General features: G+C 35.7%; 1 protein-coding gene across 1 annotated transcript; it reads left to right on the forward strand.

The window, feature by feature from the left end:
- The first annotated feature begins 374 nt into the window (after positions 1–374).
- On the forward strand, positions 375–27953 carry FHL5 (four and a half LIM domains 5). The gene is made up of 6 exons (XM_016135596.2): positions 375–610; positions 16900–17070; positions 17907–18081; positions 19021–19190; positions 22927–23113; positions 27728–27953. The coding sequence occupies exons 2-6, from the start codon at positions 16912–16914 to the stop codon at positions 27889–27891; spliced, it is 855 nt and encodes a 284-aa protein (XP_015991082.1). The 5' UTR covers positions 375–610; positions 16900–16911; the 3' UTR covers positions 27892–27953.
- Positions 27954–27984: the final 31 nt, after the last annotated feature.

The raw sequence follows: 27984 nt of genomic DNA on the forward strand, positions 1-27984 counted from the left end.
GGCCTCATCTCTTTCCAGATAGTTCAACAGAAAATCTCTGTAGCTCATTCATTTCTAACCTAAAAGAAGAGTTCTGATAGTCACCAGAAAACAAAGAAAACAAAACAAAACAAAACAAAAAACAGATTAATCAAGGAAACAGAAAATTCATTATCCTTTAAAAATTTTTTTAAATTTAAATGTGCCCTTAATTTAGCCTAGGCAGTCGGAATTGCTCAAGTGTGTGTGTCTGTGGGTGTAGTCTGCAGTTTAAACTTTTTGGAGCTTATCCAGATATTTCAAATACTAATCCTGGCAGGACTACCCTTTAAGGATGTCCTGCAGAGAACTTGTTACTCAGTTTTCAGTAAAATTGACAAGAAGTATTTTTTCAGCCCAGTAGGAGTCAGCTATGTGCACATGTCACAAGACTTGGAGGAGACCAACTAACTCTCCTATTTTATTCTACAAAGTTGAAAAAGCTGCAATTAGGAGGGCCCCTCAGATAGCTCTGGTGGCTCATTCTGTTCCTTTTGGAGTTGACATATGAATGTGTTAAAGGAAAAAGAAATCATCATACAGTCTCCTTTCATGCTGTTTAAATTACAGGAAGAAGCGGCTTTAAGAAAAAGTAAGTTTTGTTTTCTTTAACATTTCCTATTCTTTTTTACATAGTATTTTGGCTCCTTTAATTTTTTTTAACTGAAAGAGAGTCTTATAAACTTTCTAGTGACTGCTTAAAAAAAAATTTACACTTGGCAGGTAAGTATAGATCTTGAAGTTTCTTAAAAACTTTTTAAAGTCATTTGATCCAACAGTTATCAAACTTTATATTCTGGGCTTTTCAGATTTTTCATTTTGATGATATATGTGTGGAGGCAACCTAGCGACCGAATAACTCTTTGGAGTTGCCTCCTGAGTTCTGAAAATGGGCTGTATTCATGGGGGCATAGCTTCATTGTCATAAGAGGGGGTGGTGAGATTCTGGGGTTTTCTTTGGTTTAATATATTTGAATGACTAACTTTATCACCAAGGGCATTTTATGGCTGGATTTATATATCCATAGGACAATTGGAAGTCATTTACAGATTTTAAGTGAGTTAGTAAAATGCCTGCTATTTTCAAGGAAAAAAAAAAAGCTGCTTACTTTCCAGAAGCAGGCATAGAGACGGTTCATAATCATTGGTTTTCTAAGATTAAAATGTCTGTGTGTCTGGCCTGTGAATATACTACATGAATCTAAAGCATTACTCCTTAAAACGAAGAGAGCACTACTTAGGCACAAGCATTCGTCCCATATGTTTATGCTTTCTCCCTCACTATTTTAGTCAGACCATCTTTGGTATCTGTCATTCATTTGAAAATCAAATGCAACTTCTCAGCTGTCAATTTGGGCTCCAGAATTGTGAAAACTAAAAAGAATCATTAATAAAATCTGTAATTCTTATAAATTAAATGCAAGAAAATCCTCAAGGCATTTTTGCTTTCATTTCACATCTACAATACTGTCATGTAGAAAGTCTGGCATTTTTATTAGCAAAGTATATGGATTAAAACATAACACAAATATTGCAAATACATGTATCACACAAGAGATTTCTTAACATATTTGTTATGATATATGCCTAAAGTCATAATCCAAATGGCTTGATGGGGAAGGTAAACTCTGATGTCTGTTTTCTACACTTGTTCTATTTATTCCCACACGTTATCATTAGTTGCCAATTCTAGGACTGTTCTACCTAAACAAGAGAAGCAGATTTGTATTTTAATGTAATATCACCTCACTCACAAGTTTAGCCCTTATTTTTATTATATTCGCCAACAATATTTTGAGTAAAGCTAGATTAATTTCGGTTCCTTAGACAAGCCTAGTAACTTTCTACTATAATACCTAAAATAAGTGGTTTTCTAGAACATGTTGGAAAAAACTTGATTTGTTTTTTTGTATGTTTTTGTTTGTTTGTTTGTTTGTTTTCAACCTAGGAAACATGATCTCTTTAGAATTGAAAACCAAATACTTGGGTTCACATGAGAAGTTCTGAATCAGACATCAGTTAAACAAACTTGCATTTCCATGTTCTTGTAATCGTCTTTTTCCTCTCTGGTTGTCACCATTTTTCTTTGTTACCTTTTGATACCTTGAAAGGAACTATGAAATGAAGGATAGGAAGAAGGAGGGCTCCTTCCTGCCACATCTCAAATCCCTCCAAAATGATCAGCTTGAGCATTTATCTGTCTCCACATCAGAGTACTTAGAGATCACAGATCCTCTTAATTTCATAGACTCAATGGTTCCTCTTCTCAGAAGAAAAGTCCATTGTAAATAGATTTTTGATGACATTGATAGACTCATGGCACCTATCCTTGAGTGTTCTCTGGGGCCCTCACTATTCTCCATGAAGCCTCAACTTCAGACATAGCCTGGAACCTGGTTCACTAAATCTTTAAAAGGCTTAGGGTCGAAATATGCCTAAACCATTTTTCTAAACTGTCTTCACTTAACGATAGGTAAGGTTAAGGCAGGGATTTTAGCTAAAGATGATGTTTAAGGGTTTATATCCAAATCAGCTGCTTAGTCAATTTGTAGTGAACTTGTTCTGGGAAATGTGTCATGGAAATAAAAGTCGAAGATTCAAGTAGCAGAACAGTTCCTTTTGTGGAAGCAATGCTTAGAATGGAAGGGTGATATGATTAAGCCTTTAAAGATCCCAGAACACGGAAAGGATGACTGCAGTGGGAACTTCCTGTTTCTCTGGCCGTCCTTCAGAATCCTCGTACCGACCTGTTGTTAGATTGTAACATAAAAAGGAAGAGCTAAATTAATGCCTATTATCTTATAGCCGTCACTATATAGATCACAGATTTTTAATCTTTCTTTCTTTATTGGCTCCTTCCATCAGTATTTAAATACGTTCGAATTCCCCATCTTAAAAAGCTTCTTTATCATTGGGCTCCTCCAGTTGCCCTCATTTCATAGATCGATCAGTTTCAAAGGTCAATCTTTTGAAAGAATTACCTATACTCTATTAAGTACCTCCACTTCCTTAGCCTGCCCTTCTCAACCTATCGCACTTCGGCTTTAGTCCTCATCAGTTTTCCCCAACACTCAATGAGGTTATCAATCACTAGTGCATTGCTAAATCCAGCAGATATTTCTCCTTCTCTATCTCCTTGGTGCTGTCTCAAAAGCATTTTACCCTATTCTCCTCTCTCCCCATCTTGAAACACTCTTCACCAGGATTTCCATGATATCAACCTCCTGGTTTTCCTCTTACTTCTACGACCACTATTCTAAGACTGTTTTACTTCTCTCTTACATCCTAGATTCCTTTTCTCTTTCTGGGCAATCTCATTGCTTTAATATCTATTCCATATGTTTGTAGATCCAAAATCTTTATTTCTGACTGAGATACTTTTTCTAAGCTACAGATCTATATATCCAATTGTCTGCCAAGTACAGGACTGTCTAGAGAAGGTTTGAATTCCAGTGAATACAATGGGAAAGAGGGGAGAAACATCAAAGGCAAGCCAGGTAAAAATTTTGGCATAGAGTTTGCCGTGAGACCCTTTTCAAATACCCAAGTAATTTACATGGTTTCCCTGCCCCATCTCTTTGGTCCCGGCTTTACAGCTCTGCTTGGCTGTCCCACAGTTCTCTCAAATTTTATCATTTTAATTTAAAAATAAATTCATTATTTCCCTTTCCTATTGCACACTCTGCTTCTCCCAAATAAACTCTTGTACAATAAATGACACCATGATGCAACCAGCTGTGCAAGCCAGAAACTTGGGGCAAACTAACTTCTTTTGTCCCTTGATCACGTACCCAAAGAATCTCCGTTCTGTCAGCACTATCTTATACATTCACTTACTTCTCTCCTTTGTCAGGCTGCCATCTTCTTTTACTTGGTTAGCAAGAGTCTCTCACCAGTCTTATTGCCTCCAAAATTGCCTTCTTCTACTGCGTTCCCCATACTGAAGCCAGAGTCATTGACCTAAAAAAAATTGATCTAAAAACAAATTTGATTTTACCACTCTCTTACTTCAAACATTTTCCTGGCTCTCCACTGGCCTTAGAATAATATTCGGATTCCTTATAGAGGTTAAAGAGAAAAAGTATAGTGGATTATAGCAGATCTCCTCAAACCTGAAGGTGCTCAGGAGTCAGAAATGTGTCTTTGTTAAAAATGCATATTCTGGTTCTGTAGATCTGGGTTAGTGCCTGAGGATTTGCATTTCTAACAAGCTCCCAGATGATGCTGATAATACTGGTCCATGAATCATACTTTTTGTGCCAAATTGGCTGAAGCTCAAGTCCCAGTTGTGTCACTCACCAGGTCTGGGAACTTAGAGAAGTCATTTAATCATGTGCCTCTCCTTTCAGGATTCTAAGATAATTGCAAAATAGACATAGGCCTCATATCAATTTTAATGTTATTAAAGCCAGATTGGAAAACTAAGCTTTTTCCAAGGACTACCCCCACTCAGCCTGAATTGAGCTTATTCCCAGTGGGCGTAGGGAACTTGGACTCTTGCAGGGGTTCGGCATCTGCAGCGGTCTCCCTTCAGGGAGGGGAGCAGAGTGTGGGCCTGTGCACTGGCGATTTCTACCAGAGTGAGGGGGAGAGTGGGTTATCTTTGAGAGGGTCCCTTTGTCTAGTTACTTATCAGTTATGGTACCCCTCAAGTGAAGTAGGCTCAAGTGAGCCTAAGGGAGGGACATTTTATCCCCAATACCTTCAAAAGAGAGAAATTCTTTTAAATGACAACTACAGAAACCTAGGGGAATGAGAAGTTCTGTCACATAATTTTTAATTTAAAAATGCATTCCCATTTTTTTCATAAATTTAAGGAATCAATGTAAGTCTTCCTTGAAAACGGTGAGCCCGCCGGCAAGGATTACTGAAGCACACAGTTGATGAGGTTGTTTCTGTATATTTACTTTTATGGACAGAACTTTGTAAAAAAGAAACTGTAAATATTTTTTAAGAATGTGCAAAGAAAAAATGCCAAATAAGAGAGATTTTTAGTAAAAGATATATTTTTACAGCATATATCACAGACCTACTTTTACAGTGTGGCGTTCATTTGGCCAAGAACAAAACAGTGAGCTAATTTTTCATAGCAATGTATAGTTGAGTTTTGAAAGCTCTGACATGTAAAAATATTGTTTCCTATGTGACCTATTATCCAAGCATAAATGAAACGCTGCATCCAGGTTTATGCCCTCCAACAGTTGTAGCAGTGCTCTCTGGCTGTGCCCCTTGGCATGTTATTTCTCCACCCTCACAACTCTTCAGTGTCCCTACTGCTTAAGAACCTTCCTCCACCTGTTTTTAGAGAATAGTTTTTCTTCAGTCTTCAAGTTACTGCTCCAGAAGAAGCTTTACCTGAAGTTTTTTAGAAATTTCCTAAAATTTCCAGAGCACCCTGTGCATGTGTCCAAGCATTTCCACATGTCCTTTTTCCTTTTTTCCCTCCTTTCCATCCACAATATTTACTGAGTGCTCAGTGCGTGCTGGTAAACGCTAGACACCAGCAGTCTGGTGGGAACATAGCACCTGTCCTGCCAGAAGCCTACTTAGTTGGGCAGGAAAGATGTTTGGGACTAACGTGTACTATGAGTGCTAAAGTACCAACGGCCATGAGAACTTAGAGCCAGGGCCCTAATCTGGTGAAAGAGTGATGGACTAAAGCAAGTATTTGTGAGTCTATTTCTTATACCAGTATGGAAGCTTTTCATGGGTAGAGAACTGGTCTTACCTGCCGAGCTCTGTGGGTGGACCAAATTAGCATTCGAGAGCTCTTTGTGAAACCTATGGAACTAAAGTACACTGTGTCAGAGAACTGGCTACTTAATATTGTTGGTTTTAAAAGTATAAGAGCCAGACCAAGGCAAATAAATGCTCAATTGTGAAAGGTCCGAAATGCTCTGCTAAAAAGCTTGGATTATGGCGGAGGGTGGGGAGGTGGTCACAGAAAGCAGTGTGATTCAAAGACAAGTCATTTAAAGACTTTGGGTTGGCCTCTATTTGTAAAATAGAAGGGGAAAGTCTGTTTGGCTCTAAACTTTTAGTAAACTTCTATCACCAAACATCTGACTTCTTCATTCATGTAACATCCATTTGTGGCAGGCTCCATTTTAGGTGCCAGGGACACAGCTCTGAACAAGGCAGAAAAGGTCTCGTTGCTCTATCTATGTGACACGTTCACATGCCTTAAATATTCACACACTGAGTAATGCCTAGAGAAAATGAAAATAACACTAAATCATAATAAATATTTGTCAATTCATACTGTGAACATTTGGTTTCCGAGAAAACGATAACAGATTTTCCCCTTTACTTTATACATAGAATTAGCATCAACAACCTAAATCAACACATTGTATTTCCAAAGCTATAAACCCACAACTGCTGAGTGAAGGCTGTGTGTACCCCAGCTGCAATCATTTTCCTTCGATGGATGCTGGGAGCCAACTTTGTCTAAATCTCTGAGACTGAGAACAGATAAAAATTAAATTGAAGCTGGTTTTAAATATCACCATGTGGTGGTTTAAATGGTCACCCTCTCCATCATCAACAAATTTTAAACTGTCAAGAAAGTAGCTTGGTATTATGATAAGTGTTATCACCAAAGTACAGGATGTAGTTCTGCCTTGTATCTTTTTAAATCACATTCTGGTAAGAATGTGATTATTTGGCTTCAAGCAAAAATACTGGGAAAACTAGTTAAAATCCACTTCCACCCCTTTTCAACCCCAACCCAAACACCTGCCTCTTTGACACACATACCACTCGGCATACATACACATACTTATATACACACAGACATACACACCACACGTGCACACACATCACTGCCTCATGTTTTAGGCAGATCCAGAAAATAAAGCCAAACATGGTTTGAGGCTTTTCTTTCCAATTCCACAGTAAACCAATAATAACTATAAGAAACAAAAACTAATAGAAATCGAGTTGTCTTAAATGTTGCAGGGGACATGTGCTTGCTTCTAAAGATAATTGGTTCATTTCGTACAGCAAGTGGCAGCTTGGTTTTAGACATGGAAGGAACCTGTTTGTTTATGCCTGTGAGGCTGTAACCTGGTCAGCAATTAAAACTTAGAGTGCCAGAGTACAAATAAGAAGAGGGTTTTCATCTTTTCTTTAATTTTTTTCTTTGAAAAGTCATAGCAGGAACCTAAGCTGTCATTCTACACAAGCTTTTTGCATATTTATATGAAAACAACATCAACAAATGGCCTCTGTTCAGAGCCTGGAAATCTGAAATCTGGTTGAAGCTTTTTCACTAACCACTTTGTTGGCTTAAAAACAACTCAAAAAACAAAACAAAAACAAAAACAAACAAACACGCACTTCAATTTGCCTTTCTAAACTCATTTTTGTCACTTGTTAAATGAGAGAAACAAAATAGAGAATTTCAAAAATCCCTCCCAGGTCCTAGATTTAGTGGTTCTGTGAAAATGGGCCTGGATTAGAAGCATGCTCTTATAACAAAGGAAAAAATACCAAAATCACTGCAGCACTAGGAGGCGTTATCTCTAAATATCTTTGTATTCGTAGGGGATTCCTTTTCCTAATTTTCCCTACAATTCTTCTCTTCTGTGCTTCCATCTCCTATCTATTTCCTTTCATTCTCCTTATCCTAATGGTTGAGATTTATGATTTTTTAGTAAACTATTACAGGAGAAAATCTCTTTCATTTCTGTTTAACAATCTGGTCCTAAATAAGTCACTCTTTGCAAACTAGTAATCTAGCCTAAAAAGAAGCTTGTTAAAATTCATTTTGATTTGCAACGTGTGTATTTTCCATTAACTATTTACAAAATTTTATTTGGAAGATATATTCTATTTTTTCTAATTTTTTCTGGAAAGGAATACTAGTTGATGAATAACTTCTTGGGAATTTAGTTTCTGTCTCTCTAAAATGAGTTGAGAATGATATATTTCTTCCAGTTCTTATCTGCTATGATCAGGAACACTAAATTCAGAGGAAATAAAGTTCATCTGCTGATTTGTATTGGTTTCATTTAATTTGAAAAATAGGGCAATTGTGCATTTGGTACAAAATTCAAAAGGTACCGAAGGCTATACCATGGCGTAAAATAAATCTCACTACCTTTCCTATCCTTTCATCACACTGTGTTGTGATTTCTTCAAGAGGGGCTCTCGGTGTTTTAAGTTAAATGTAGGTTGACGAGAAGCCAAATTTGGTTTTGATCAGTGCCAAATATGCAACACTTTAGGATAACAAATTATATACATATTTTAAATTTTTGTCATTTTCTATCTACAATTACTTTAATTTCTGTTTGCTTTTCTCCTCAGCAATGTTTATATTTGTGTAACTCGTAATAGTTATTAAAGTACCATTGGTGGAGATAATTTACAATATTTCTTGATGCAAGGCAGAATATAATGCTATGTTTTTTTTTGTTTTGTTTTGTTTTGTTTTGGTTTGGTTTGGTTTGGTTTTTACAGTATACGCATTTAGATGTTACCTAAAATTCCTAATGGGATGCTGATAATGGAGTGGTTTTATAAAGTGTCACTGTGAGCTGTCTCAAAAATTCATGAAAATAATCAACTGACACTTAAGAATTTGGAGACTGATAGGAAATTTCATGCATATGACAAGGGATATTATGCCTCATGACCAGACCTTAATGGCAAGCTGTGGGACCTCATAGAAGTGCCTGGCATATGGCCCCCCACCCAGGTCTGTGAAGGGCCTTAGAGCGTGTCTCCTTTCAGAGGTCTAGCCCTCCCCTCCCCAGCACTCTGCAGGCTTAGTAGGTGTCCAAAGGCTGCAGTGAAAACAGAATTAAAAAGGTCCAAAGAGATAGCAAAAACCTCCTCTACACCTGCATCCATCTGCAAAACTCCTGGTAAACTTACAAAGAGTTAGGACATTTGTTATCCTTTGACTTGGACTACCAGTTCAGAGGAAAAGAAAGTCTCTAGAGCATTCTCCAAAGCCAAGGAAAGGCTTTGAAGAATGTTCGAAGGGTGCTTCTAGTTAATTAGGGAATCATAATGATGCCTTCCAACAGGAAACTCCAAAATTGAAGGTGCTTTCATTTATTTTCCTGGTCTTGAGCCAACATCACTTTTAATAAAGTAGAATTTTTTAAAAATTATCATCAGTTTTATCTGAGACATTTTTCAAGGTCACCCAGTGACCATTGGGCATTGCTAAGCTTCAATTAGAGAATAAATGTAAGACACAGTGGTTGCTCTCAGTGAACTTACATTATGATTATAAGGAAGACAGCACACCCCCAAAACATGTATAATGCAAGGTATAATACGAATTTGAAGTTTATAAAGCAACAGAATCTATAATAACCCATTAATCCCAGGACACATGAAAGCCAATATATTATATGGTTAGACTTGGCTTATTCTCAGGAAAGGATTATGTGATTATGAAATCTTATTTATTACTCTTAGTTGAATGGCTGAAAGGTCTTTCTAACTAATTTGTTTAACTGGAGTTATTATTTAAGTAAGTCATGGATTTAAAACACTATAAGTTCCATTTGATAAAGAATGTATCTGTCATTTCATATTGGCCACCTTTCAAATAAAGCACACTCTTCATTTTATTGGACATTTTCTAAAATGATCTATGTATTACCAGAATAGAAAAGGTTTATTTCTCATACTTAAAAACATATTTTTAAAAGAAAATCACAGAAATAATTTTTGTTTGATTCTCCTATATTACGAAGAGCATATACTTTTAGTTTTTCAAGATAGTAGAAGGTTAGACTAAATGGACTATCCTGTGGTGATGGGGACACAGCTCCTCTAAACTCCTAAACCCATGGTTATTAACTTAAAATGCTTTTGAACCACTGTTTAAATTGAATATGTTAGTCATTCTTTCAAGGTGAATTAAGTATGGATTAAGTTTGCTCACCACTCATTATGGAAGGAAATTGGAATTTATTTTAAAACATCCAGAAAAATAAAATAGCCATCTTAGTTTTACAGTGGTCAATTTATAATATCCTTTTATCACAGGATATTGAAGTCAAAACTGAAAAAAAAATCCAGTTACAAAAGACATTGTCTTTCCTCTCTGATGAAGTGTATTCCCCTAGAATATTCCTTTAGACAGCACATTTTCTATGTGATCTTGTCCACTCAAATACCTGGTCCCATGGGGGGTTATTCAGCTGATTAGTATCTGTTAAAGATGTGGTACAGGTTACAGATTGAGTCCTTCCTCAGTATACTTAGTTTTTACAATGACAAATCATGCTTTTTGCTGAATAAGCCTGCATTTATCAGGTGCAAGAGAAAGCAGGTAGAAACAATGTCACACAAATGAAACTAAGGAGCTCCCTCCCCACTAAGGGAACAGTTACTAGGGTTCAGATATTGACCGTAGTTAAGGAGCATGATTAAGAAGGTGATCTCCAAACAGAAAAGACCGAAAACAAACAAATTATACAATTACTACCCTTGAGGAATTCCATGCAGTCCTTGTTGAATTTTTCAAGAAGACAGAGGTGGGGGAAATACTCTCTGATACTTATATTAAATCTGCAGTGCCCTCGTGGACTCTGTCTCTAGGAAATAGGGTTGATTTGGGGGCTTCTTGTACAAGAAATACTTCCCCTGCCTCTACCAGGAATCGACTCTATGCTAAACACTTTTAGATAAATTATCTCTTTTAGTTCAGTCCTTGTATACCCCAAACCCTAGAACTAAATTGGAACCTCAAACAAAACTTTGAAGAGACCCTGAGGCAAACTAGGCACTGGTTCTGCTCTTCCAGAAAATCTTTTATAGAAATAACAGCAAGTTTTCAAGGAGTTGAAGGGAAGACTAAACTTAAAATGACTGTGGTTCCTTTGGGATCGAAATTGTAGAAGTAAGCTTAATGTTAGGTTTAAAAGCAGAAAATTGGGATCTGGATAGATGGAAATCTAAATAATCCTATTTCATCTTAAAAGGCAGTATTCTTTATATCTTGAAATTTTTTTTATATGCCAGTGAGGAAAAAAAGTTGACAATGGTATTAAACCTACATATATTTTAAGAGTCTTACTTTTAAAAAAAAAAAAAATGCTGTGCTTGATAAAATCTGGTTACATATTACCATGAACTATATTTTACATCTATTTCAGTAATAGCTGCCATAATTACATGATTCTGAATGTAATCACTCCAAGAAAATCATACCAAGCACTTTTTTTCTTGTTAGTATCCACAGAACAAATTAACCAGATGGAAAGCTCTAGTCAGCTGGTTTTTTTTCATGGGAGAGTAGTTCATCAGCCCTCAGGAGAATTCACATTCGACCTCTCCACACAAGACACTCAGCTTCAACAAACTGGGCTTGCGAATATGTCCCTAGAGACTAATATGAGACATTCCACCACAATTCTATGGTGCTTGTTTTAGGTTATTTTTGATTGATGGCCTGAAGTTCTGGCTTTAGTTATTTTTAACATTGTTTGTTGAGTTTTTTTTTTTTAAAGTCATGTTTGATGGGGAGAAGAAAACAGCCTCTTTTAAAATGGGAACTACAGTTAAAATTGTGTATGTTCCATCAAGTCAAGTACACGGGCAGCTGACTTACTCATGACTTTTCCATTCTTACATCTCTCCTGATCATCCAGAGGTGTCATAAGCAGCTGATATTGTTCTCACTTTACAGTTAAGGAAAGTAAGGGCCGTAAAAGTTAAATAGATTCTGTAACAGTGGCTAAGTTAGATGCTAGAGCTAAAGTACCAGTGTAATAATCTACAGCTTCTGATTTCTAACACAATACTCTTCACAGTATGTTATATCTTGGGTTACAAGCAAACAACAGATAAGGAAGTAGATGCAGGTCTACTCAATTCCACCCTCAGTACGAGGAAATTAAATGAAAGTAAAATGTAAAGGCATAACTTCTTTACTAGTTATTCTAGTCTCTTTGTCTTTTTAAAATATGTGAACTTTAAATGTTTCTGCTATAGAACGTGCACTTCTCCCATCTGGCCTAGTTTACACAGGCTCTGGACGATTAATTTTTCCATATATCTTATTTAACTCCCGCATTTTTGTTAAACTCAGTCAATCGAATGACACTTCAAGCAAACATCATTTCAGCTAACATCACAGATCTCAGAAGACAAGGACCTTGCAATCTTGGTTAAGACATGGTTTGTCTCAAAATGTCACATGCACAGACCCAGAAAGGCAAGGATAACTTCCAACAGAGAATTGAAGTGTCTGATCAAACAGTTCAAAAACTGTTAAAGGAAGCCTATTGTGCCACTAGTTTGGAGAAAACTCTTTAATAATAACAGAACAACCACCTACTTCTACTGATATTCGAAGAGCACTCCAGCTGTTTTATTCAACTGTTCTGACAGGAAAAGTGAAAGAATTCACTTTGCCATGGACAGGTCCTTCTGTTCTCTAACCTTTATTCTTAGTCTTTTGACATATCTTCTATAGATATAATAGATAAAATTAATTCACAACTCAAGTAAACAAATAGCATACAAATTCTTAACTCTTTCATACTTGTCTCTTTATCCTTTATTCTGTTGATAGAATTGTTTTTGCATTTGTATTTTTATTAGTACTTGTATTGGGTTCCAAGCCTTTAGAGAACGGAAAGTTTTCCATTCATTCATTTCTTCGGTCGTAACTCATGTTCTGAGGTCTTGCTATGCTAGGACTTGAGATACACAGATGAAGTAAGCAACATCCTTACTCTTAAGAAGCTAACAGTGAGAGAGACACACATAGGGCAAAACGAACTGTTACAAAATGTGGCAAAAGAAAAGTAGACATCTGTATAGGCACTAATGAGATCAACTACTCTGTCCTGAGAGGCATGAGAAAGCTACTGAGAATAGGATTTTTAACTGGACCCTGATTGATTAAGAGAATAATCAGGTGGACAAAGTTAGCGGAAGACAAGGATGAGGGTATTAGAGATAAAAGTCACATGGGAAGGCTCAAAGACATAAAAGAAGGTAATTATTTAAGAACAGGAAATCATGGGAAGTGGCCAATGCATTGGTAGTGTGTGTGTGTGTGTGTGTGTGTGTGCGCGCGCGCGCGTGTGTGTGTGTGTGTGTGTGTGATACAGTTCAGGGTTGGGAAAGGGATAGAGAAATAGTAGGAAAAGCAGGCAAGCTAGTAAAGGGTCTCTATGCTAAATGATGGAGCTTAGACTTTATTTCACAGTCAAAGAAGAGCTGCTGGAAATTTTCACCAACAAAGGGAGATGATCAGATGAGTCTGAGAAAGATTTTTCTTAAGCATTGTGGAGAATATTCTGGAACTCTTCATGAAAAGTAAACTCATCCTCGGAGAACAAAAATTATGTGTTAGAAATGTGCTTAGTTCCACTCAACAGAGTGAGAAATCTTTAATAATAACTTCAGTTTGATGTAAGTCACCACGATCCATCACAGACATGAGGAAGGCCTAAACTACGATTTAAGGGATACTTCTGAAGTGAAATCAATAGGATATGAAGTATCCGATAAACATGTGTAGGGAATGCAGGCAGGGAAGGAGGAGAAGAGAATGATTGAAACAGTGCCTTAGGAGACTAGATGGCTTGTATAATTAGGCACCGTAAATGGTTTCTGTAACACTTTATACAGCATAAAGCAATATACCTTTTTCAATGAGGCTTCCAAAACGCTCTTGACTGGCTATCAGCCCTCTATCATCAGAGCAACACTCTGAATTAAAATCCTAAATGGGAAAACGACCACAGGTAACTTCATTTAAGTATAGTTCAAATTAAGATTCTTCATCCAGTTTCTGCATCCAAGTTTGATATATCAATCAGATATGTTTCAAAGACTTCGACATTTTACTAACATTTCCCAAGAATATTTTAATATTCTTATGTCATTTATATTTAAATTCTTTTAAGTTCTTCCCTAAAGAAAAGCAGAAACAAATTCACTTTACAGAATCAATGTAAGACTTGAATGGGCAATTGAAATAGTCGTGCAGCACTTTCAGATGAGCATAGATGTGTTTAAATGGGCTGAGTGAAGCTACTGTGAATAATCAGATGAAAATTAAGCCAGAAAGCAAACTGTAAATTAAAGGACAGTACACTTTGACATATGTGCAAAAGTAGTGGTTATGGTATTGTGTGCATCTATTTAGCAAACTTACAGATCATGTATTAGAGATAGGAGTTATCTTATATACCATTTACTATATATCCCCTATTTTGAAACATGTAATCAATAATTTTTCACCTGCCTCCGTGGTGGAAAAAAAAAAAAGCTGTAATCAAATCAATGTAGTAACTTATCATTGATATTTACAATAAAGGACATATGGTAATTCAATTCTCTTAAGTAAATGAAGTTCCTCAAAAACACATCAACATAGACATATTATTGGAAATCAAAATGACCAAATTATATCTTATATATTTCAACTCCATCATAAGAAGGAGAGCCCTCCCATTTTGAAACTTGCGATCTGTGGCAAGAAAGTAATAGGACACATGCAGGTTTTCCTTGATTTGAGCGAACCTTGGGCATGAAACTTGTGTACATTGGAGTATTGGAATCATGTCCACGCTTTGCACATTTCTATGGTAACTGAGTATTAGAGAGAGAGAAGACTTTACTGTCTCTCTCTCTCCTCTCTCGTATCTGAAATGGTCCCCCTCAGCCATCAACTCTTTGTATCCACCCACAGCATCCCAGATTTTCCTTGTTTGGACAACTTCCATGACCACTACCCACATGCAGAATCTTTTTCTGGATTTCACCTCACCCATCTGAATTTATTTCTCTGTTGATGAACATAAGGAAAAGACCGTTTGATGCATACTAATTCTATTTATTTATCATCCACTTATTTTTAAACCCTTTAAAAAATAAAACATGATGTATATAGAAATATTTCTACTATATATGCAAAGTATAAGAAATAACAACTTGACTTAAGAAATCTAACATTTTCTATACATTCAAAACTCTACCAATTTTGTAATCTTTTTTGGTGTTTCTTCATTTTATAATATAAGGCTTTTGGTTTTCTTAATTTTATAAAGCTTTTAGTAAAGCCTTACAAAATGGGAATGGCCTGGGAGTTCCCAAGTCCTGAGAGGCCATGCTTTATGGTGCTGTTCCGTACATCTAAGACTAAATTATATTAATGTTAAAAGTGGCCATATTAAATGATGAAAGTTAAACGTATATGCTTTATTTCACTGTTAAGAGATAAATACATGACCGCTGTGAATGTGAATAAAACTTGCATTTTAAAATCTTTCAAGGAAATCAGGACAATTTTCCTCCTGTTTTCCAGACCTCAATAATCCACTGAGTGTGTTTGCATTCACTAGGAAGGGACATTTCTGTGGAATTAATCAAATACAGAATTCAATGTTCCTTGCAGATAATTTTGGTATGTTCCATTGGGAACTTTCTAGTATGCATTTTTATATTTCCTGGGAAAAGACTCACGGGTTTCAAATCTTCAGTCTTTTCTCTGTTAGTGAAGAACAATATAGCAAAACTTTTATGCACAGAATTAATTACAATGTATATTCAGCAAGACTGCTGAAAACATCATCATTAAAACAAAAGAAGGAGAATGTATGGGAATGTCATTTGAATGTAGCAAATAAAAGCTAATATTTAAAGTTGTAAATAGCATCATAATAATTGATTTTCTCATTTTGCTAAAATTAAAAAAAAAATTCTGAAGTGAAAAATTAGAAAATGTTCATAGCTCTTAGTATACTCCAGTAAATCCAGAGATGATAAATCTTAATTGTTGAAGAAAACCAGTGGTACTGTTTTTGGTGACAATAAAAAAACTCATGTTCAGTGCCTAGTTAAACTCTTTGAAATCTCTATGTTTTGTTCTTTAATGGCTTTCCTAAATTTACAAAAGAATCTAGGATTCTTATCCTAGCCTTGGCTTTATATTTCATATCAATATTTCATTCTGTAAGATGCTGCTGCTATTATTCATTCTATAGACATGTTAATTTAGCCCTACGACCTGAGGAAGCCGATAGCTCTTTCTACTATTGATGGTTTTACCTGCACTTTTAATCTGAGCAATTGCTCAACAGCAGTCACAAAGACCTGGCACTTGGACTGAATTCTACCTGCTGTTTCATTTGTTTGTTTGTTTGTTTGTTTGTTTTACAAGGAGTTTTATTTGGCTAGCTTGGTATGGTACATTTAAATGGAGATGCTCAGGAGTCAAGTGATAAACAAAATTTCTAAAGCTAGATAGAGATTTTGGAGTCAAGAGAATATTTGGGAAGGTTGAAGCCACAGGTAGGGAGGATATCCCAAGGGAGACTATACTGTAGAGGAAGATCTTAGGACAAACTCCTGAACTGTCATTAGATAGATACCTTATAAAAAGACTTGAGAAATAAAAGGCCCAGAAAATACAATGTACTTGATTATTAATTTCTATTTCAGTTAGAGTGAAAATGACTGTTGTTATTTTCATGGAACTCTGCCTCCAGAGTTCTCTAAGATAGTAAGTGATGACAGTTAGTGAAAGTCCTATCAACAATTTATATTTATATCCTTAAAGTGAAATCATCTTATTTCAACACATCACATTCTCATTGAATTCCACATTTAGTGGATGATAAATGCAAGATGTTTTTCACAATCTGGCTGTTGGCTTGATGCATTTTGTTAGCAAAACACACAAACTGCCAAGATGGGAGAGTGGCCTTTCTTAAATCACTCCAAGTGTCACCATAACTACAGTATATTTTCCTAAATTGGTGGATTTTCTCTTAAGAAAATAAAAATTCATTCAAGTACTTGACTCATACTGTATTGAGGCTTTATAATTTCTCTTATCAACAAAATTTGCATATATATATATATATATATGAATCATTTTCTAATTCACAGGATTAAGCCAAAATGACAACTGCTCAATTTGACTGTCAATACTGCACAACATCACTTCTTGGGAAGAAGTATGTATTAAAGGATGACAATCCGTACTGCATTTCATGTTATGATCATGTCTTTTGTAACTATTGTGAGGAGTGCAAAGAAGCAATTGAATCAGATTCCAAGGTAGGTCTTATCTCATTTCACAAAATTATTGCATATAAACAGCTGACACATGCTTTGGAATGCTTCTTCTCCTTTACTCGACTGTTACTCTATTGCTCTGCTGCTGGATATAAGGATCTTCAAAGTTACCATTAACCGAGTTCTAGGCACCATGCTTAGCACTACGAAACGTAACTTTAATACTCTCAGTGATCAGAGGATATAGTTTAGAATGTTAAGTACTAAAGAAGTTATTTGCCCAAAGTTGCACAGATAAAAAATATTAAGTTATTTCTAGAACGACGAGAGTCTAAATGAATAAGTACATACTTTAAAAATCTATATCTTCTAACTTTAAAACAGCATCTAACCACTAAACCCCTTGTGCCTTGATACCTTTCACACCTACAGCCCATTCCACCTATAATGCACATTATCATATTTTTTCCTTTTTCTTCTTCTTTTTTTTTTTGCTTTTGTTTTAGTTATATGATTTTGAGATTTTGTTTAGCTAAATATCAAACAATAATAGGTTATGACAACCTAAAAGCAAAAATCATTCCATAAAAATTCTTTCTTGTTTATATAAAGGGAAGGTAGAAGAAATTAGAAGAAACAGGAGAGAGTCCATTTATTTTCAGTCTGTTGTTAGTGACCAACCAAGAAAGCCCCAGGCCCTAGCTCTTAATTGCCGCAGAGAGTCTCCTCTTTATGGGTAATAGTATCAATAACAACTTTCCCTCAAGCTACCAGCACAACGTACTGGCACCAGAGTCCCAGGAGTGTTCAGTTTTCTCTTATCAAATGCCCTGTTTTGTCGCAAACACATTTAATTAACTTTATTCACTGTCTCGAAGGATCTTTGTTACAAAGGCCGGCACTGGCACGAGAGATGCTTCAACTGTGCCAAATGTAATCACACTCTGGTGGAAAAGCCTTTTGTTGCCAAGGATGAGCGCCTGCTATGCTCTGAGTGCTATTCTAATGAGTGCTCCTCCAAGTGCTTCCACTGCAAGAAGACCATCATGCCTGGTAAGATCGCAGGGGGAATCTGGTGTCTAACTGAAACTGCAATGCTTTGAATCAAGTCCAAGCCTGGGAAGAGTATAGTAGCTAATAAGACCCTGCTTTTGAGAAAGACAGCTTTCTTGCTATCTCTTGATCTTATTTAGTAGAAATAAAAAGGTTATTCTTTCTGTCTTGCCCAAGTAAATTAGAGTGTTCTGTTTATTTTCATGAACCTAAGCCATGGAAATATTTTGAACCAGACTCTGATAGAATAAAGATAAAAATTTGTGCCAATACTACTAATACCGCATTAAACAACCTGTTCCAGACAAAACCAATGGCACCAGAAAGCATTCTGTCACAGGAGAATGGAGCCAACCATTATTTTGTAGCTTGATACCAGCTGGTTTTGAGAGTCAATCATCTTCATTCTCTCTTAGAGAAGATAAGGATCCATGAAAATCATTAAGCTTTTAGGCAAGCACTAATTCTCCATGTTTTGATCTTCTCAATCCCTATAGACAGCAACGTAAGAACGTGATTCTCTCTTATATTCTTATAATGGATTCAAAGACTTCCTAGGAGACCATAACTGCACATCAATCTAAGGAGATTGTTCCCCCAGCATTTCTAATACCCCTATAATGACGATTATGGCCAAATTTACCTGAACCACAAGCAGCCTTTCAGAGTCTCCACTCATAGTACTTTCCCATCTCGAAATTGTAGCTTACACGGCAGGAGAAGTTTTAGTGAAAGAGTGATTCACTGTCATCATGGCTGAAATCTGTTTACTTTTTTTTCCAGATTAATGTTTTTGGAAATCAACAAAACATTTTTTATAAGGACAATTAGTTTATTTACTTTAAAATATAAATTTTAAATAATTTGACATATCTTTGCTTAAAAGAAAATAAAGTCATACTTGATTTGTACTAACAGATTCTTATTTCTGGGGTACAGGTTCCCGCAAAATGGAATTTAAGGGGAACTACTGGCATGAAACCTGCTTTGTGTGCGAGCATTGCCGACAGCCGATGGGAACTAAACCTTTGATTTCCAAAGACAGTGGCTATTATTGTGTGCCGTGTTTTCAGAAGGAGTTTGCTCACTACTGCAGCTTTTGTAAGAAGGTAATTATCTAAAGAGGGTGAAGCTTGTCATTGCTTTATAGCTTCACTATATAATTGGAATGAAGTGATAATATCATGTTATATCTATCTTTACACATCTGTGCCAGTTTGAATTCCAACATGTCCCAAAACACCACCTGTTACAGCGAGGGGGACCATCAACTTTGATCACTATAAATTTCCACCCAGAACATGAATTTAATATTCCAAAATCAAGTGATTTGATATTCCAGTTCCATTTATTTGTATAAGATTTCATATATCTATTAGAGGGTATACATCTCTCTTTGAATACAAAACATTTCATAGAAAATAATTTTTGATCCATTTAGTTTCAGAAAAACATAGATTTGTCTCACAGAGCAATGAAGTGAACCAATTTAAACAAGATGTTTAACTCCTCACATTATGTCTCAGCAACACGAATGTCTTCTTGGCTTGAAGCTTTTCTATTTCAAAAGGATAGTTATGCAAGGCTCAAGAGAGTGATGAGATCATCAAGGAAATTCATTAGACAGAAAGATAGAAAGAAGGTTAAGAGCTTTGACTGGTTTCCTTCACTTCACTTCCAGTCCCAGAGTATCATATAGGTCACTCTGACTTGGATACCCATTGAAAATATGTTTTTCAAAGGAAAAAAGTCATTTTTTTTCAAGTGGACAGTGTTTACTGTCCAACTCTCTTTTATTCTCTAAGCCTCTATGTGAAAAAGTTGCTTATCTCCATCACCTTGATAAATCTGTCTGTAGTCCAAAAATATGTATGGATGTTCTCAAAGAAATCCTTGACCTGTGAGGCATCATAAGTCCGAAATAGCACTATGAATTGTGCTGAGAAAGTAGAATCATGAAAACATATTAGATTAGTACAGTGGTTTCTAAACACTTTTGATTTATGGGCTACTTTGGCAAATATCTTAAGATCTTTCATATACTTACATTTGGACATCTAGAAGTCTCATTAATACTTTCTACAAATGCATATACAAACATAGATGCACACACAGCACACAAACATGCATGCAGTAATTTTGTAGGTATATTTAAAATGCTACTACTGCATTTGAGGAGGCATCAACAAACTCCAATTTATAATTATTAAATTACACTATAATGATGGTTGAAAGTTACAAATGATAGTATTATGACATAAAACTATGTTATACCTGAGACTTCCATTACTCTACCAGAAACACTGACTTAGAAAATGACTTTACAAGCAACAGTCATGTATGACCCTGTCAGGTGAAGCTCCAAAGAATTATGAGTCAATGACATGCATTTAGAAACAGATGCTGGTAGTAAAATGGATAGATTTATCTCACTATTTTGAGGGACAACTAAGTTGGCCATATTTGGACTATGTTTCTTAAAGAATTATGTGAAAATATTAATGAGACTTGTAGGGATTGCCTTAAAATCATTTATTGGGCAAGGAATATAAAGTTCCTTTTGATGCTATAAAGATTTAAGGAGAGGAACCTTCTCTAATACATCAAGTTCTGAGCACTGTTTGGGGCCAAATCACTGGTATTTCCCAGGTTATGGGAACCTATCCTATATTTAGGACATGATTTGAAGTCATTAAACATTTATGAAATGTTTATATTGGGCAGTAGACAGATCGTGACATGCCAGATTATTTTCTATTTAACTTTTTAAACTACAAGTCCTTTAACGAAAGCCTTATATAAATGTTTCTGATCAAGATGATCCAAGATGAAGAAAAACAATTACTTTCAACTCAACCAAAAACTAAATATAAACAAAACAAAATAGAAAAAAAAACTACTTGACAATTGAGCCCTTAAAACTTTTTTTATAGGTTTTTTGTGAAGCTAAAATTTATTTTTTCTCAAACAGCAAGGAACCTCAAATTGTAAGTTTTTTTAATTAAACAAGGTTCAAATAGAGTATTCTGTGATTCACTGGCTGTCATATACTGAACACAAAATCATTATTGCCTCCACTTTGCTAAAGAAGAAACTTGTTCTAAATCTTGGGACCAATCAGTGGCAAAATCCTACTTTAGATATTAGACTTCATTTTAACCCACCTGCCTCTTCAAAAGAAAAATAATCACAAGCAAACTATTTTTAATGTTCTGAGTTTCTTATCCCTAATTAAACAGTCTTTGCCTTACTTATCAATGTTTTTGCTGTGAATACATTTTTTTAAGCTTTGAATCTTTTAAGTGTTGTCTGCTAATCATTTGATCAAACAAATCAAAGGAATCTTGAATTCTGCTGTGCCTTCTATAAGGCATTTGAAGTTAATAGGGAGTATTTTAAATTGCTTGTGTTCATACAGACCATCACATTTCCCATTTACTTATTTAAAATAGTAAACTTTTTCCTTTAGAGAAAAACAACTTTTCTTTTAAATATCTTTAATTTGTAAGATATTTGTTATAATATTTTGAAATATCTTTAGAATAATGTTTTCAAAAATCTGTATCATAGGCAAATAACACTTTTTACTTTGTCGGCAATATGATGGCTTAGAATAGGCTCTATGTTTTCTGTATCTATTTAATTGAATTCAGAGATTACAAAAACAATCTCTGATACCACCTTGCTTCAGCCATTATAAGACAATTACCTGAGCACATTTTTGGTTCCACAGCTATTCCAGAAGCTCAATAGCCATGGATTTGAAAGAAGCTATGACTTAAAAAGTGTTGTACGAGAAGAGGTGTCCAATATTTACCCATGTCATTCTAAAGATAGATGTTTCTGCCTTTTAAAAGGTAGAATCCATGAATTAAACTAATTTAGAAGAAAAGATGCATTATGGAGGAATAATAACCATCTCTGACAAAACCTTAGCACATCACACATTAAGGCTCAACGTACAACCAGTGCTCACTACTTAGAGTCCTGAAGATGAAAACTCAGGCAGTTGCCCACAGTCTCCCATTCATTCTAGATACAATGTTGGAATTGCTTTCCAAACACTTTTTCCCCTTGGAATTTATACATTTATTCAACAAGGACTTATCAACTATTTATCAATACAAAGCAATCTCGCATCAAAATTGTATCAATGTTTAAGAACACGGGCTGTAGGTTAGAATGTTTGCTCTCTGATCTTGGCAAGTGACTTAACCACTCTAACTCTAAGTAGTTGTACATCTCTTAAGGGCAAAAAAAAAAAAAAAGTCTCTGCTGTGGAGCAGTATTGAGAATATTAGTAGGTCATCCTTTAGCTCAGAGCTGAGGACTGAAAAAGCACTTAAGAAATGTTAGCTATCACTAGCAGATGATGGTGCTTATCAGTTCTACTCAGGGTTGCCACCACTGAATATTCTTGAACCTGGAGTAAAGCTTCCAAGAAAAAACTTTTTTTCAGCATCCTTAAATGGTAAACGTAAAAATAAGAGCATAGTAAGAAATATCTCAGCTCTAATGGCAGATCTTTGAAGACCAACAAGAAAGTCATAGAAAGATGAGCAAAGGAATCAACAGACAACTTCTTTTATATCTTCCTGGATCCATTATGGCCCTGCTTCTTTTCTGTTCCATTATGGAAGAAAAAAATAGGATATTTCTCACTAGTTCAATTTCATCCCTATAGCCTTTTGCTTTTCATATCAATTCAAAAAAATCATAGGAAAAGGACATCCTGACATAGGGTGATTGAGTAGCCCAAACCACATGTGGACATGAAAGAGAATCATGAAAGTTCTGAATTGTAATGGCTCCCACAGTCATTACTGTTTCGTGATCCTCTGGCAGGTGATAACTTCAGGTGGGGTAACGTTCCGTGGTGAGCCATGGCACAAAGAGTGTTTCCTGTGTAGTGGCTGTAGAAAAGAGCTCTGTGAAGAAGAATTTATGTCCAGAGATGATTATCCGTTCTGCTTGGATTGCTACAATCGTCTTTATGCCAAAAAGTGTGTAGCCTGCACCAAACCCATTACTGGTGAGTTCTTCAGTTTAATATAGTCTTATCACAAGATAGTTACGGCTATGTAAATGCTATCTAGTTAATTTAAGAAATACAAGTGAAAAATGGATAATCTTTTTCTTATGTTTCCTTTTGAGATAAACACATGTGGGTACTCATATATAAATGTACATATTATACAGACCCCTCAAGGAAAGTATAGAGTATAATTTGGGTAGCCGTGCTCTGTAGAGGGTAACCAATGCTAAACTTCATGGTACTGACTCTAAAGAGTGTAATGGAAAGAAGGAGAACTGGGATCGGCTGAGAGGTCAGAAAAGATCTTCAAGAGGAAGCCCGATCTAAGCCAGACCTTTAAGGATTTGAGTGGGAGGAAAAGATACTTAGAAATAAAAATCCTGCTTAATTCTAAACACGGGTGAGGGGCCTTCGAACAGAAAATTTTTTATATTAAATGTAAGTATTGCACAAAAATCCAAAGCTGTACTAATTAGGGTAACATAGATTAGGAATTAATTAAACTTCATTTTAAGATGCTTCTAACAAATGTATTATTATCTTTCTTCTATTCACTTACAATAAGTTGTAATTATAAATAGATGAAATAAAACAAGATAGCATTCTGCTGAGGAAACAAAGTACATGTGACACGATTTGAAAATAATATAAATGGTAAATCGATCTGTGTTAAATAGATTTTCAAGGCAAAAAACGCATTACATTTTCCTCAGAGACACTTCTAAAATGTTAATCCTATAGTAAAGGAACTGAAGCTAATAGCACACCTGAGGAACCCAGCAACTGTTCCTTTAGGCAATTTGTAGCACTGAATAATGTGGCAGAATTCCCCGCTCCTAGAATTCCTAGATTATATTTCATTTTCTTAAATTCAGTTTATGTAACATGGAATTAAAGATTATTTTATCCCTCTCTCCTCCTCAATCGTTAAATATATCACAAAACAAAAGCAGAATCTTTACGAATCTTTTAAGAAAGAAAATGGTTTCGCTGCAAGCCCAGCTTGGCAGACTTTCACGGACTTGCAGGGGAGGGAGAGAATTACCTGGGTAAACACAGCACAGTCCTGTTTATTTATAGGGGGCACCATGTTTTTCAGAATCTCACACTGGCCCAGGGGCTACATCGGGCTGCAGGCATGTTTTATTTTCGGCCTGTACATGTTTGGAAACTGTAACGTAATGTAACATAATATAAAATCCATCTCTGTGCCAAAAGTAAATGAAGAGCCAGCCAGGGGTGAGACGACTAGCCTGATACTCTCTGGTTGAGCCACTGTCATATGGAGCTAAGCGGCTGCCCCCTTGTGTAGGGCCTATCTTCCCTGTTCCTCACACCTCGTTTCCATCACTCAGCTACATCACCTTTTAGCCCTATCAAAAACTTGCTTTTATAATCCCATATGATCAGTCTCCAAAGCTTGGGTTCTTAACCGCTCTGCTCTCCTGCCTTTTACACATCTGGCAATTCCCGTAGTCAAAAGAATAAGCCATTGTCTTTACTGGTTTTAGCTAGAAAATGGGATTTTCAGAAATGCAACAGTATTTGGAGCTCCAAAATCTCCTTAGTAGAATCTGCCATCATAGCCCAACACATTAAGTAGACTTATTCTAGAACCCTTTTGGGGGGTTAGGAAAAAAAGGGTGGCTTTTATGATGAAATGAGAAAATTAAATGACTCAAAATGAGTTTGAAAACTTTAGGGGACCTAAATGGCTAATACTAGTCTGCAAAGAGTCTACACAAACCCTGAACTTGATGAGTTTCAATTCTGATCCATAATAGATTCATGTATCTAACTGATTTTTTCTCTCATGGTTGTTGCTGGTCGATCACTGAGCCCAGCTTTTTAAGGTTCAGACAGCAAAACCACATTGCTCTGCATTAACACAAGGATGATTAGGAATCAGAGATTTGACTCAAAAGTAATCCAAATGAGGATTATGTATTTAATTCAGAATACATAATTCAGTCTTTTGATAATTATCTTAATCTTCTTTTGGCTTAGTGACAGAGATACAGAGACTATTATAGCCTGCAAAAACTATCAACTCATTTTTTTTTATTTGATTCTTTAACATATATATTTATATCTATATATAAGTCCTACAGTAGTATTTTTTTTTAAATTGAGCTATTCGAACTACTGTACTATAGAGGATTCTTATGTTGCCATGTATTTATCTTCTGAAAGTTGCACATTCATGCAAACAATGTCACCCTAAAGAACTACTTTATAATGCCTTCAAAATACTGTTTTAAATTAAATAAATCTATAAGTTACCAGGTATAATTTTTTCTAAATCCCATCAAAATGCACTTGATTCATCTGAGCAACTCGAAGTATAACTATATATATTTTTTCTCCTCCTCTAAGATAGAATTAACCTTTTAAACTTTCTGGGATAAATGAAGCAGCTTCATGTAGTTTGAAGTGCTCTGGACGAGAGGGTAAATTACCTTGGTCTTGCCTCTGCCTCTGATTACTATGTGACAATGGGTAAATAATTTGCTTCTGATGCACTTATTTGCCTTATCTGCAAAATAAGGAGTTGGACAGAAATACATCTTAGCTTTCTTTTAATTTTGACTGAAAGGAGTTTCAAATGTTATGATTTCTTCAGAAAGGAATGCTAATGTTTCGTGTTATTTATTTTTTTTATAAAAGGTAAATTCAGACTTAATGTGGTGAAGTTGAAAGCATAGGCTCTGAAACCAGATAGTCTAAGATTGAATCCAGATCTGCCGCTTACCATCTTGGTGATTTGGGCAAATGATTGGACTCTCTGTCAATTTTTGCATGCAAAATAGGGTCAATGATAATATCCATCCCATGAAGGTGAGGTGAGAGATCTGAGAAGTAATACGTGTAAAGGGCTTAAAATAGTGACCAGGTCACTATTTACATGAATGTGCAACTTTCAAGTGCTCAACAAATGCTAGCTCTTGTTCCACTAAATATTCCGGAGTAAATAAAACCAGATAAAACAGGTACCAGAGACCTGTTTTCTGGATGACTTTCTTACTGCGAATGACCCTCATGACCTGAGAGGAGTAAACATATCTAAAATTGAAACAATTTATAAACATCTCAAATGTTGAATTAGGCCTATCTTAAATTCCTGCTACCAGGTTCTTCTATTTTTTCTTCTTTACAAAATTGTAGAATTACTTTATATTTGCCACTGTACAGACTTACTAATAAAATCAATAAAAACTCATGACCATCAAAATGCTAGATGTGTAATGATTAGTTCTATGAACAGAGATGATTTATGTATATATAGAACATTATTCTTACAGTCAGCTTATTAATGTTTTGATAACATTAAAAGAATTAATAGATTCATCACTGATTTACTCTTGTTAGAAAGTGATGATAGCATCATAAATAGCAAGCAATAAATTTAATCAAGGAAAGTAGAAGAATTTGATGTAAATTTATCTATGAACTAGTAAATTGTATGTAAAGACATCAAATCACATTTCTAGGATGAAAATAAAAGTTTATTATCATATTTTGCTTATCTGAAATAAAATGTTTATTCACTCTTTTGCTTCACCATCTCAAATGGCATATTTGGAAATTATATGTGAATCAGCACATGAACTATTTAGCCTTATTATATTGGTAATAAGCAAACCACAGGAAGTTTTAGCACTAAGATCACTTAGCAAATAAATAAAGACTCAAATCTAAGGCGTCCCAAACTCTCCCCAATTTCTAGACCTTGTCTCCCTTTCTACAACTCCTCTAAATCAATTTCTTGAATTGCACCCCGGATTCATGTTAAAACTATAGAGACAGAATCTCACTGAACTCAAATTCTACCACCTTTTTTAGAAGCCCCGTGGCTCAAGAAGTCCCAAGCTGAAGTGCTGGAGGCTGGCAAGGCACTTCTTAGAAATTAATCATTAATTAGCCCGGCCTCAGTGGCCAGAGTAATCATATTCACAGATCTTTGTTGCAAGCCCAGGCTGAAGCTGTCTCTGGGAAAAGTAATATGGTCGTCCTGTTAGGCTAGCTACATAATAATCTGGGCACGTTCTCTTATTTGAGGTTTTTGGAAATTGTGTCCCAAACCATAATATGACCATGGGACTTTATCCTAAATAAAATTAAATATATGAGAAGAGAACTAAAAGTCATTAAAACATCAGACTTCAGGCTGGGAAATACACATTTATTTTCTGTTATCTTAACTTTGACTGTAAGAAAACAGGGACAAGAAGGAGAAAGATATTTATACTTAGATATCTCTGACTTGAAAACCTATACATACCTTCTCACAGCACGACACTGTATTTCCTTGTCTGTCTTACAATCCTTATCTCTTTCTCAAAACATGCTTTGTATACCCAGATTCTACTTACTTTTGTAGATTACGGGAAAATATGGCTGGGAATCAGGCTGAATATCAGAGGAGGAACTTGCCTATAGGCGACATTCCCAATGTGGGCCACCGGGGCACAGCATTCTGTTTTAGGTTACTTGCATCTACATAGTCTTGCTCATTGCTGTATCTCCAGTTCCTAGAGTTCCTGATAGAATGCTGCATCTACCTATTCATTGAAAAAAATAAATTATTCTTTTTCTCCAATTCCTTTACAGGTCTCAAAGGTGTCAAGTTTATCTGCTTTCAAGACCGCCAGTGGCACAGCGAATGCTTTAACTGTGGAAAGTGCTCAGTCTCCTTGGTGGGGGAAGGCTTCCTGACCCAAAACAAGGAAATCTTCTGCCGCAAATGTGGCTCCGGGGCTGAGACTGACATTTAGAAGGAAATAGTCCTTCCACACCTAAAATCCACCTTGCTTTCGTTCTCACTAAACCCAGAACTTGGTTGAAGTAGTATTCCTGACTTACCTATT

The sequence above is a fragment of the Rousettus aegyptiacus genome, unplaced genomic scaffold (assembly GCF_014176215.1).
Source record: "Rousettus aegyptiacus isolate mRouAeg1 unplaced genomic scaffold, mRouAeg1.p scaffold_m13_p_1, whole genome shotgun sequence".
Lineage (NCBI taxonomy): Eukaryota > Metazoa > Chordata > Mammalia > Chiroptera > Pteropodidae > Rousettus > Rousettus aegyptiacus.